At 50.8% G+C, this 12,364-nt stretch overlaps 1 protein-coding gene across 8 annotated transcripts in view; it reads left to right on the top strand.

Annotated features, from left to right (window-relative positions):
* The window catches only part of OSBPL3 (oxysterol binding protein like 3), a 138,617-nt gene that overhangs the window by 104,687 nt on the left and 21,566 nt on the right, over nt 1-12,364 (top strand). For all 8 annotated transcript variants that reach the window (XM_074268698.1, XM_074268697.1, XM_074268696.1 and 5 more), the window contains 3 exons: nt 5,138-5,272; nt 6,440-6,533; nt 8,721-8,971. In XM_074268698.1, coding sequence (XP_074124799.1) covers nt 5,138-5,272; nt 6,440-6,533; nt 8,721-8,971 — 480 coding nt within the window. The remainder of the gene's footprint in view (nt 1-5,137; nt 5,273-6,439; nt 6,534-8,720; nt 8,972-12,364) is intronic.

Here is a 12,364-nt window from a genome sequence, read left to right as displayed (position 1 = left end):
AGACTTCGGGTGCAGGGGGTCAGAGGCAGCTTCCCAGGAGGGAGGGAGCCCTGGGACGAGCTGGCAGCAAGGCCGGGATTCTGAGAAGAAAGAGAGAGTTCCAGGCCTAAGGCACAACGTGCGCAAATGAGGAGTGTGTGTGAGAGGGGACCCGATTGGAGCCGGGAGTTAGGAAGGGAAGGAGCCAGACAGCCTCAGTTTCCTCCTTTGTAAAATGGGGCGATGATACTCACCAGGTACTGTGGTGAGGCTCCAATAGCTCATCTGCTTTCTCACACTAAAAGCTCTGAGCACTAGGGACTTACTAGAGATTTGTAAGTAAAGGCAAAGAACCAGGCAGGGGAAGCAGAGGATCCATGGCCTCATTATATTTGGTTCCATGTTCTCTTCAAAGATCTTCCTTTATTCGGGCATTTTTGTTGCTTTATCTTCACCCCAGTAGAAGAGCCGGGACGGCTGGGTGGTGCTGTGGACAGAATGCTGGGCTTAGAAACAGGAAAACTCCCTTTAGATACTCCTTGCTGGGTGATTGCCTTTTGCCTCAGTTTCCCCATCTGTAAAATGAGCTGGAGAAGGAAAATTCAACCTGCTCCAGAAGCTCTGCCAAAGAAGCCCCCCGTGGGTCCCAGAGAGTGGGGCACGGCTGAGCCACCCGAGTTTTGTCTGATTTCCTCTTGTTTTCTCCAATTCTGTTCCTCTGTGGGAAGCGCCTCCTGTTGATCCTCGTGGGCCATTCTGGAAAGTCAGCGTCAACAGCAGGTCTCTGAGCACCCCAGGAACTGCCTTTGTTTCCGTGGGAGAACTTCCCTTAGAACGTCCCTGACAAGTGCCCAGTTGTGCTCAGGGACTAGCCTGAAACTGTGGGGAGAAGGCCCCAGAGGCTGGTTGAGCTTCACAGCAAAGGCCCAGCATTTATTAAGGACCATTGTGTACCAGGAACTACGCTAATGGCCACGGACAGACCGCTCTGTCCTCGGGGAGCTTACCTGGACACACAAGTTCATCCAAGTGAAGGATAAGCGCTCAGGACCAGAGGAGGGAAACTCCCAGGGAGGACAGGATGGCGCCTCCCCTGTGGCCTAGAGGGTTATGGTCTAGTCTTCCGATCACAAAGAGACAAATTTACTTGCCCAGGGCCACATGGACAGACTATGTCAGAACTGGACTTGAACCCAGACCTTGCTGGCTTGGAGACCTCCAGCTCTCTGCCCATGACGCCATGACTCCTCATCTGTATAAGGGATCACTTAGAGTGATCACCCTACAAGGTGATTTTTTTTGAGGAGAATAAATAGTTGGAAGGTTCAGGAAAGCTCCTGAGAGGAGTTTAGCTGGATGGTCAGGATGATCTGAATTCAAATTCTGCCTCCGACAATTACTAGCTATGTGACCTTGGGCAAGTTAATTAAGTCTCTGCCTCAGTTTACCCTCTGTAAAGTGGAAATGATAATAGCATCTACCTTCCAGGAAAAAAACCAATGTGATATTTGCAAAGCACTTGGCAAACCTTAAAACATTATACCAACTATAATCGTTATTATTCTATAATAATAATAAAAGTGTGTATGTAATAATTTTATTATTGTTACAATTTGCTACAAATAATAAAAATACGTTATTATTAAGCTGACCTTTGAAGGAAGTAAGGGAGTCCAACAGGCAGAAAGATGTAAGAAAAAAACCTCAAAATTACAGCGCTGCATAGTGAGAACTGGGTTGCCACACGAGACCATTGGAAGCTGCTGCCCTGGAAGATGGAGGGGCCTCCTGACTCTGGGATTCTCCCCTTTTCTCAGATGTGGAAACTGAGACAGATGATGATGTGCGACGGGGACACGCTGGGGCCCCTTCTCCCCACATCCTGCTCTGGTTCAGATCCTCTTGTTCCTGGTCTCATTACTTTATTTGAGAAGTATCAAGGGGACCAGCCCTCTTCAGTGGATAAACAGTCACGGAAATGTTGATTTGTAACAGTTAAGGATTTGAACACAGAGCCCAAACTGCCCGAGTTACGGGGTCCTGATGATGTCCCTCCCAGTGACACGGATCTGAAAAGCATTTGTAGGTTCATGGGCTTGAGCTTTCAAGAGCCATGAAGGTCATAGTCCAACCCCCTTCCTTGACAAATGAGCTTCTGTGATTTGCCCGACATTGCCCAGCCGTACAGCTCTTCGGCCCGCTGGCAACAAGCCCCGCTTTCTTTCTTCACGCCGTGTGGCCGCCAGAGGCAGCTCCGCCTTGCGCATGTCCCAATTAACTTTTACTCTCTTTATCTTGGCCAGGTGTCCTTCCCCAACAAAGTCTTTTTGGAGTCGGCCCAGCTATGGGTTTTCTATTTTTTCACCTCCCTTTTCAGGGTCTGGTTCTGCTTCATTTGAGTCCAGTTTCTAGCCCCAGGTGCTGATTTATCAGTGATTTCAGCTGACTTCGCCAGCCACGAAAATGTCATCATTTTACCCCCAGGAAACTCGGCAGCTGCCTCTTGGAGGCTGATGTGGGAATTTGGCCCTGAGCTCCTTTTAACTGAGTCATAGGCTTGACACAGAAGAGGACAGATGGCGGCCAGTTGGCTTGGTGGATAAAATTTGTCTTCAGAACTCCCAGAACCCCTTCTCCTGCAAGCTCTAGACAGCTGAAGTTCCCAATTTTATACTTTGCTATACTTTCCATTCCCTGTTCTAACCTTTCCCATCCTTTCTGGCTTCTTTTTTCCTTTCTTTCCTCCTTTTGTTTTTCTCTCTTCTTTCCCCCTCTCTTCCCTTCTTTTCTCTTTTTTTCTTTTTCTTTTCTTTCCCCTATCTTTCTCCCTTCTTTTTTTCTTTCCCCCCTCTCTTTTCTCCTTTTTTCCTTTATCCTTCTCTCCTACTTCATATATGAATTATGAGGTGCCATCTTGGAAATAATAATGGTGCCTTGAGTTGGATGAGTAAATTCTCATTAATAGCTTCATTGGATCTCTTCCTTCTGCCAGTGGAGATGGTGACCTCTGAACCTGTGATCTTTCAGAGTTGCTGTAGATGAGAAATGCATCTACTTTTAGTCAACTTGCTAATAACTCCCTCAGAATGATCGAATCCTAGATTGGAATGAGACCATAGAGACCATCTAAGTCTAAATTCCCCACTTGATACTAGGAAAACTGAGGCTCAACAAGCTCAGGTGACTTGCTGAAGATCCCAGAGGCAGTAAGCATCGGAGGTCGGATTTGAATTCAAGTTCTCTGACTGTCACTGTCTCGTTGAGCCAGGTTCACTGGTCTTCAGAATACAGACACATAGTCAATCACCAAGTCCATCCTCAAGGTCTTCCCAGCCAGGGTATGTCCTGTCTGACTCTTCATGACCCATTTCTTGGCAGAGATCCTGGGATGGTTTGCCATTTCCTTCTCCATCTCATTTTACAGATGAGGAAACTGAGGCAAAGAGGCTAAGTGACTTGCTCAGGATCACATGGCTAGTCAGTGTTTGAAATCAAATTTAAACTCCTATCGTCTTGCCTTAAGGCTCAGTGCTTTATCCACTGGCCACCCAGCTTCCTAGCTTGGTAGATCCTACCAAAGCTGGTGCTCTATTGGTACAGTCTTTGAGAAATCAGGGTCATCCATGCAACAAAGACGCCCGAGCAGATTTTCAGTCTTTTATTCCATGTTAATAATTTAAATAATAAATACACATCCTCAGACTTTCGTTTTATGGGTCTGTGGAACGTGACCCAACCACTTTGACTCTTGCTTTTCTTGGTTGCCTCCATTTTCCTGAGAGCCAACGTAGGATGTAGGATTAGATCTGCGAGGGGCAGGGAGCGAGGTTGTGTGGACACCGTGATGGATTGTGTCTTAGGGCTTTTGGACAGCATCAGGTAGACCATTGGCTCCTAAGTAACTGAATTAGCCCCAGTCTTTTCCCAGAGAGTAGGAGGAGGACTTTGTACGTTAGAACCTTGGCCAGAGAGTTTGAGAGCTGGGAAGAAGCATGGATTCCTGGCCGATTGCTCTGAACTCTTCCTTTTTCTGAGGCTGCTAAAAGAAATTTGAGAGAGGAAAGGGGTCAGTATGTGTGGTGGATTTCTTCGTCCTGCCGGAACTCACGTTCCTTCCTAGCTGCCTCTTTCTACTGGAAATATGCTGCTTTTCACCAGGAGAAGGGGCTATTCTGAACCCCATGCACAAGTAGGATTTAGAAAGCAAATATTCGTTTATTGTTGTTTGTCCTTCATTTTCAAAGACAACGATAACGTCAGGGAGGGGACGTCATGACGTGCAAGGTCACTAGTCTCACTTTCTGCTCCAGAACCATTTGGGTCTAGTTACAAGATAGAGTGAATGATGAAAGAAGGGATAGCTCAGGAGGCCCAACTTGGGGTAATTAGATCCTCGGGGAGCAGGAGAAGATGGGGTAAGGGAGTACGGGGAATATTTGGTAATGACTACATTATCCTATTAAAATTAATGTTCTTATTCTCATGTGCATAGACGTGGTAAATTTTTGAATATATTTCTTTAATGTTAACGGGGGGTACAGGCAGGTTTGGAGGCAGCTGAGGCTAGAAGGAAATAGAAAAGACGAGAAATCCATTTCAGAGAAAGGTGTTTCTCCCTTTTGAACGAAGGGAAAAAAAATTGTCTCTGTTGGCAGAGTATCCCCATGGCTTGAAACGTGAATGGTGACGTGTTTCTGTAAGTGGCATGTCTCCATCCTACGGAACCTTGCTTTCCATTTTGTTCGCTAAATGTATGGTCCCGCTCATCTTTGGACCTCGGTCCCATTCTGTAATCCCAATCTAATCCCAGGTGCCCCAGGACTGATTTATTATTATTATTATTTTAGCTTTTTATTTCCAAGATATTTGCATGGGTAATTTTACAACACTGACAATTGCCAAGCCTTTTGTTCCAACTTTTCCCCTCACCCCCTTCCCTTGATGGCAGGTTGACCAATACATGTTACATATGTTAAAGTATAAATTAAATACTACATATATATATATATATATATATATATATATATATATATATATATATATATATATATACACATACATGCAGGACTGATTTTTTAAGTAAGATTCTTCTTTGCCTCTTTCCTTCAGAGTCTCTGGAAACCCTTTCCCAACGCCTTGGTTTGTTTGTTTCAAACAGGACATCTCTGGAGAAGAAAGCAGAGCGCTCGTTCACCAGCTCTCCAATGAAAGTCGGCTCTCCATCACAGACTCCCTTTCCGAGTTTTTTGATGCCCAAGAAGTCTTACTGTCTCCAAGCTCCTCAGAAAATGAGGTTAGAGCTTTATTTTTATTAAATAGGATTTTTTACATTGCTTTAGTGATGTAGCTGCAACCCCAAGTAGTAGTAATGACAACGCCACCAGCTGGCAGTTGTGTAGTGCTGTCAGATTTGCAAGCTACTTTTCCGTGCGTGCTGTTTCATTGGATCCTATGAAGTGAAGTCCCGTGCGCCCAGTGATGACTTCCCTGAGTATATGTGGCCGGTACTAGAGTGCTCAGAGCAGACTGGGAATGGAAATAGATCTGTTTGGTTGGCTTTTTGATTCTCCCACCAATTAAGCAGTTCCTCTTCGAGCCCCTTATTGCTTCAGACAAGATGGCCTTTCCCTTCCTCATGGCCTAGAAATCCCCAAAGTACCACTTGGGGCACCTCCCTCCAAATCAGGTCTTTTTGACGGCTCTGAGGCTAGACGTGAACGCGACCACGAAGTTGGCAGGCGGGCCCTGCAGGGCGATACTTGGGCTCACAACACAGGGGCCTTGTTCATTTCTATCGCACGTTTTCATCGTACGCAAAACTTTAGCGCAGTGAAAGGGCCGGGCTGAGCCGGAGCCACGGCCCGGTGGGATTTAACCCAAGTTACCTTGAGACGAACGAACAGTTCCCCGAGCCGAGGCTAATTGTTTTGTCAGGTTCCGTCCTGCTTCGGGGAGGATCCTCCCTCTAGCTGGGTCTCTGAGAAGCAACGGGTGCTGCTCAGAGCTTGTTGTCTTAAATGGGAAAGGCTTTCTCCTGGCCAGCTCGCTCGTGGTATCGATTTCCATAAATCCTGCTCTCAAAGATAATAAACTGTAGCCTTCCATCTGGCTGGTTTTTTCCCTAACGAATTCAGAAAGAATGAGGGCTTATTGTGATCAATATTCCAAATGGGGTTTTATCATAATAATGATGATATCATGGGTTTATTGGATGCTTTTTCTGATAATGAGTCAGATTCATTCTTAAATATTGCTTGATTCCAGTAAATGGCTAAAAGGTTTCAAATGCCTTTTTCATTAGATTGGAGGAGCTAAAAAACGAGTAAGATCACAAAGCACAAAGAGCCGTGCCCCCTAACTCTGGCGGCATCGAGCCTCTTGGGAAAGTGATCCTCCAGCTCTTTGTCCAGCTCCCCTGGAATCCTGGGCTTAATGAAGATGTTTCTCTCTCCTCCTCCAGGCTTCTGATGACGACTCCTATGTCAGTGATGTAAGTGATAATGCCTCCATGGATAACCTCAGCAATGATCTGGAGAATGAGAGACAGACTTTGGGTAGGACGAAAACATTTTTTCTTGTCTGGAAGGGAGCAGCAGCACTTGCTGAACACTGGCTGTGTACAGAGGCGGTGCCGGGTCCTGGGAAGCCTCCATTGGGATGGGACGTCTAGAACAGGAACCACTTTTGTCATTAAATCAGGGTTTTATGCAAAGTTGGTGCTTAATAAATGTTTGTTGGATTAGCCACAGAAGTGTGCACATCAAAACCTGGAATAGAATGGAGTGGAGAATCTAATGGTCCATTCTGCCCACGGTGTGGGAGGGAGGAGAGTCCCCAGGACCCAGTGGGTGCACCCAAATGGCTGCTCAGAGTTAGCTTTCTTCCCCTACTGAGCGTCAGAGTGCTCACGTCAGGGCCTGCAAACGCCTCTGTGGCCTAAATCGGACTAAAATGAAATTGGGCGATGTTTACCAGAATAAGTGAAAATAGAAGGCAACATGGATAAAGTGACTCTGTGGTTTTCTGAGCCCATGAGCATCTGCTCCTATTGGACTTTGACAGCCCTGCTGCAGACATTCATTGCCAAAGGCCGCTGAATTCCCAGCATCGGGGCCATCCCTTCTCCATCCCCCTGGCCCTCTGTGGTCATCAGCCACGGCGCGGGATAGTCGGTCCCTGAGGAGAGAAAATGAGGATCGCCCAAAGTGGGCTGGAGAGGCAGCTGGTGGGTGGGGAGAAGCCAGGGGGAGTGGGCTCAAAAAAGAATGGCTGATGGTCCGCCATGGGTTCCACCGGGGCCTTTGTGCGAGCAAGGGAGAGTGTGGAGTGGCCGTTAGCATGTTGGGTGGACTCCTGGGGGAAGCTTATGGAAGAACAGAAATGAGTCACCCAGACTGGGGGGCTGAAACGGTCACAAGCAGGAGGCGCCCCGTCTATGAGATCAGAGGATCCTGGAGGATAGGAGATCCTGATCTACAGGATCACAGCATCCTGGAGGATAGGAAATCCTGATCAGAGGATCCTGGAGGATAGGAGATCCTGATCCAGAGGATCCTGGAGGATAGGAGATCCTGATCTACAGGATCACAGCATCCTGGAGGATAGGAAATCCTGATCAGAGGATCCTAGAGGATAGGAGATCCTGATCCAGAGGATCACAGGATCCTGGAGGATAGGAGATCCTGATCTACAGGATCACAGCCTCCTGGAGGATAGGAGATCCTGATCCAGAGGATCACAGCATCCTGGAGGATAGGAAATCCTGATCAGAGGATCCTAGAGGATAGGAGATCCTGATCCAGAGGGTTACAGGATCCTGGAGAATAGGAGATCCTGATCCACAGGATCCTGGAGGATAGGAGATCCTGATCAGAGGATCACAGCATCCTGGAGGATAGGAGATCCTGATCCAGAGGATCACAGCATCCTGGAGGATAGGAGATCCTGATCCAGAGGATCACAGCATCCTGGAGGATAGGAGATCCTGATCCAGAGGATCACAGGATCCTGGAGGATAGGAAATCCTGATCAGAGGATCCTGGAGGACAGGAGATCCTGATCCAGAGGATTACAGGATCCTGGAGGATAGGAGATCCTGATCTACAGGATCACAGCATCCTGGAGGATAGGAAATCCTGATCAGAGGATCCTGGAGGATAGGAGATCCTGATCCAGAGGATCCTGGAGGACAGGAGATCCTGATCAGAGGATCCTGGAGGATAGGAGATCCTGATCCAGAAGATCCTGGAGGACAGGAGATCCTGATCCAGAGGATTACAGGATCCTGGAGCTAAACGTGAAAGGCCTCAGACAGCCCCCTCTTGTATATAATAAAGAAGCTGAGGCGCAGAGAAGCCAAATGTCCTAGCAAGTGTCGAGGAAGTGTCCGAGGTGGGACGGGGACCCAGGGCTTCTTGCTCCCAAATTCTGTGCCCCATCCACCGTCCCAGGTGCCTCTCCTTTCTGTTGGAACTTTAAAGCATCCAAGAGTTTGATGTCCCACACGGCGAGCTCCCAGGGTCCTTGGGACAGGGGGAGGGAGAAATCACAGTTTTGAACGTCCTAGACACCTCCTGGCGGTTCTGCTGGGCACTTTTTCACTCTTACAAGGCAGGACCGTATATTCAGACGTGACTGACGTCAAGACATGAACAAGGTCATTTTTAAAGTTAGACTTAAACTTTGATGAGAGAAAGAGGGAGAGAAATAGCTGAAGTGACGTCCCCTCCTGTCCCCTCCAGGTCCCATTCTCGAGAGCGGCCCCGAGGGCCAGACCAAGAGGCGCTCCTGCTTGCCGGCCCCCTGCCCCAACACCAGCAACATCAGCCTCTGGAACATTCTGAGGAACAACATCGGGAAGGACCTGTCCAAGGTGGCCATGCCCGTGGAGCTCAACGAGCCTCTGAACACGCTGCAGCGGCTCTGCGAGGAGCTCGAGTACAGCGAGCTGCTGGACCAGGCGGCACGGACTGCAGACCCCCTGGAGAGAATGGTGAGGGGCTGGGGCAGAGACCCCCAGGAGAGGATGGGGAGGGGCTGGGGTCAGAGACCCCCAGGAGAGGATGGGGAGGGGCTGGGGGCAGAGACCCCCAGGAGAGGATGGGGAGGGGCTGGGGTCAGAGACCCCCAGGAGAGGATGGGGAGGGGCTGGGGGCAGAGACCCCCAGGAGAGGATGGGGAGGGGCTAGTGGTGGAGACCCAGGGACCCTGAGCCTCCTGAGTCACAGCAGGTGTCTGCAGGGGGAAGTGGGACTCGATATACAGCAGCTTTATCCACTGAACTGAGTTTACACACTCATTCATTCTCACCTCCATGTTCTCTACCCAAAAGGCACGGAAAGTGTGTGTGAGGGAGTGTGTGTCTCAGGAGTGACCGGACTAAGGACCTGTCTTAAGTAAAAGGAAGTTCTTCTTCCTTCTTCTTTCTTCTCTCTTCTTTCTTTCTTCTTCTGGCAATTGGGGTTAAGTGGCTTGTCCAGGGTCACATAGCCAGGAAATGTTAAGTATCTGAAGCCAGATTTGAACTCAGGTCCTCCAGACTTCAGGGCTGGTGGGCGCCACCTAGCTGCCCCCAATCTCCAGTTCTTTATAGAAACTCTTTGAGAGGCTGTGGGGTCCAGTGGAAGGAGTGCTGGGCTTCACCCTGAGCTTGAATTCTCAGGACTTGGGGGCTGACCTTGGATCACTGACAGAAAGCAGTCTCCTCCCACAGCCCCAGAAAAGCCTCTTAGGTGTTTACAAGAACAGAGCAAGTGAAGGCTCGCCCCCAGGAAGGTCCCAGAGGCTGCTGGGAATGTCCCGCTGCAGAGGTGGGGGTCTCCCCAGAGGACGTTGGTGGTTGGAGGGAAGGTCACCTTGCTCAGACAGCCCGAAGGCCTGCAACCCAGCAGAGCCTGCCATTCAGTTGGAGGGGTCTCCTCGGGGCTTCCTTGAGGGGCCTCTTCACCATCAGCTGGAGAGCCTCCGAGGAAGGCTGTTGTCCTGACCACACACACTCATGCTTTCCAGAGTTAAAGCCTGCTTTCCTTTCTTTAAACTTGCTTACATTTGGGGGGAACAGCCGGAGCCTCGTGATCCAGAGCTGACAGCCCAGCACCAAGGGAATTCCCATCAGCCAGGGCTGCCGCGTGCTTGGTGCCCATCCTGGGCTGGACCGTTTCTTTTAGAGCAAGCTGAGGGCTGGCAGGAGGCTGCCCTCAGACCTGGGTAACCTTGGGGAGCCCTTTCAGTGCTGGCTGCAAAGTTCAGGCCTTCCCAGGTGACTTCTATGGACAGACCCGGAGAAGGAGGACTAGTCTGTCCCCGGCACAGAGAAAGACCGTTCTGGGGACTCACCCCAGGGAGCCACTGGTACAATGGGGGTGCCGCATTTGGACTCCGAGTGCCGGGTTCTGGCTCTACCATCCCTTCCTGTACCCGAGGAGCCACTGGTACAATGGGGGCGCTGCATTTGGACTCCGAGTGCCGGGTTCTGGCCCTGCCATCCCTTCCTGTACCCGAGGAGCCACTGGTACAATGGGGGTGCCGCATTTGGACTCTGAGTGCCGGGTTCTGGCCCTGCCATCCCTTCCTGTACCCGAGGAGCCACTGGTACAATGGGGGTGCCGCATTTGGATTCCGAGTGCCGGGTTCTGGCCCTGCCATCCCTTCCTGTACCCGAGGAGTCACTGGTACAATGGGGGCGCCGCATTTGGACTCCGAGTGCCGGGTTCTGGCCCTGCCATCCCTTCCTGTACCCGAGGAGCCACTGGTACAATGGGGGCGCTGCATTTGGACTCCGAGTGCCGGGTTCTGGCCCTGCCATCCCTTCCTGTACCCAAGGAGTCACTGGTACAAGGGGGGGCGCCGCATTTGGACTCCGAGTGCCGGGTTCTGGCCCTGCCATCCCTTCCTGTACCCGAGGAGTCACCGGTACAATGGGGGCGCTGCATTTGGACTCCGAGTGCCCAGGTTCTGGCCCTGCCATCCCTTCCTGTACCCGAGGAGTCACTGGTACAATGGGGGGGCTGCATTTGGACTCCGAGTGCCCAGGTTCTGGCCCTGCCATCCCTTCCTGTACCCGAGGAGTCACTGGTACAATGGGGGGGCTGCATTTGGACTCCGAGTGCCGGGTTCTGGCCCTGCCATCCCTTCCTGTACCCGAGGAGTCACTGGTACAATGGGGGGGCTGCATTTGGACTCCGAGTGCCCAGGTTCTGGCCCTGCCATCCCTTCCTGTACCCGAGGAGTCACTGGTACAATGGGGGGGCTGCATTTGGACTCCGAGTGCCCAGGTTCTGGCCCTGCCATCCCTTCCTGTACCCGAGGAGTCACTGGTACAATGGGGGGGCTGCATTTGGACTCCGAGTGCCCAGGTTCTGGCCCTGCCATCCCTTCCTGTACCCGAGGAGTCACTGGTACAATGGGGGGGCTGCATTTGGACTCCGAGTGCCGGGTTCTGGCCCTGCCATCCCTTCCTGTACCCGAGGAGTCACTGGTACAATGGGGGGGCTGCATTTGGACTCCGAGTGCCCAGGTTCTGGCCCTGCCATCCCTTCCTGTACCCGAGGAGTCACTGGTACAATGGGGGCGCCGCATTTGGACTCCGAGTGCCGGGTTCTGGCCCTGCCATCCCTTCCTGTTGTGACCTCTGTGGGCCAAGTTACTCATCCCTCCTTTTCTCCTCTGTAACATGGGAAGACTGAGTGGGATGAAGGGCCCTTGCAGCCCTGTAGCCATGACGGCCCGCTCCACAGGATGCCGAAGTATCTCCCCACAGGCACCTTCCTGCCGTTTTCCTGGCTGATGAATAGTCCTGAGGATGGGCCCTCCCAAAAGCTCCCCAGCAGCCCTGACTGAGCTACAAAGCCCGTGGTCCTTTTCCTTGGAGGAGATCCTGCCCTTTCATGCGGAAAGCTCACCCTCCCATCCTAGGAGGAACTGGGATCACCTCCAAGCGGTGGCTCTTTCCCCTGCCAGTGCTTTTCTCTTTTTCTTGTTTTACTCAGAAAGGCAAAAACTTTTGAAGGCCCGGGCTCCCCCCAGTGGCCGGTTCTGGCCTTTTCAGCTCATTTTGAGAAGGTCAGGGAGCCCCAGAGGTGCGTCCTCTGGGCGATGATGAATGTCACAGGGCTGCGTTGTCAGAAAGAGGCTCTGAGGTCTGGAGGCAGCTGCTAACGACTCCACTGGCAGCTGACATCTTGGGGGCTTTGTGTTCTCTTTCTCCCAGGAAGCTCGCTCCTGCTTTTCTGTTCTCTTGTTCCAAGATGGGAAACCCAGGGATCTGGCTTCTTCATTACCAAGTGCAAGGCAGTTCAATTAAATGAGCATTTATTAAGCACCTAGTCCATACATCATCCCGTGCTACTTGCTGCAGACACAAAGACAAATACAAACAAATATAGAC

The sequence above is a fragment of the Sminthopsis crassicaudata genome, chromosome 5 (assembly GCF_048593235.1).
Source record: "Sminthopsis crassicaudata isolate SCR6 chromosome 5, ASM4859323v1, whole genome shotgun sequence".
Classification (NCBI taxonomy): Eukaryota; Metazoa; Chordata; class Mammalia; order Dasyuromorphia; family Dasyuridae; genus Sminthopsis; species Sminthopsis crassicaudata.
This window is presented reverse-complemented; position numbering and strand designations above follow the sequence as displayed.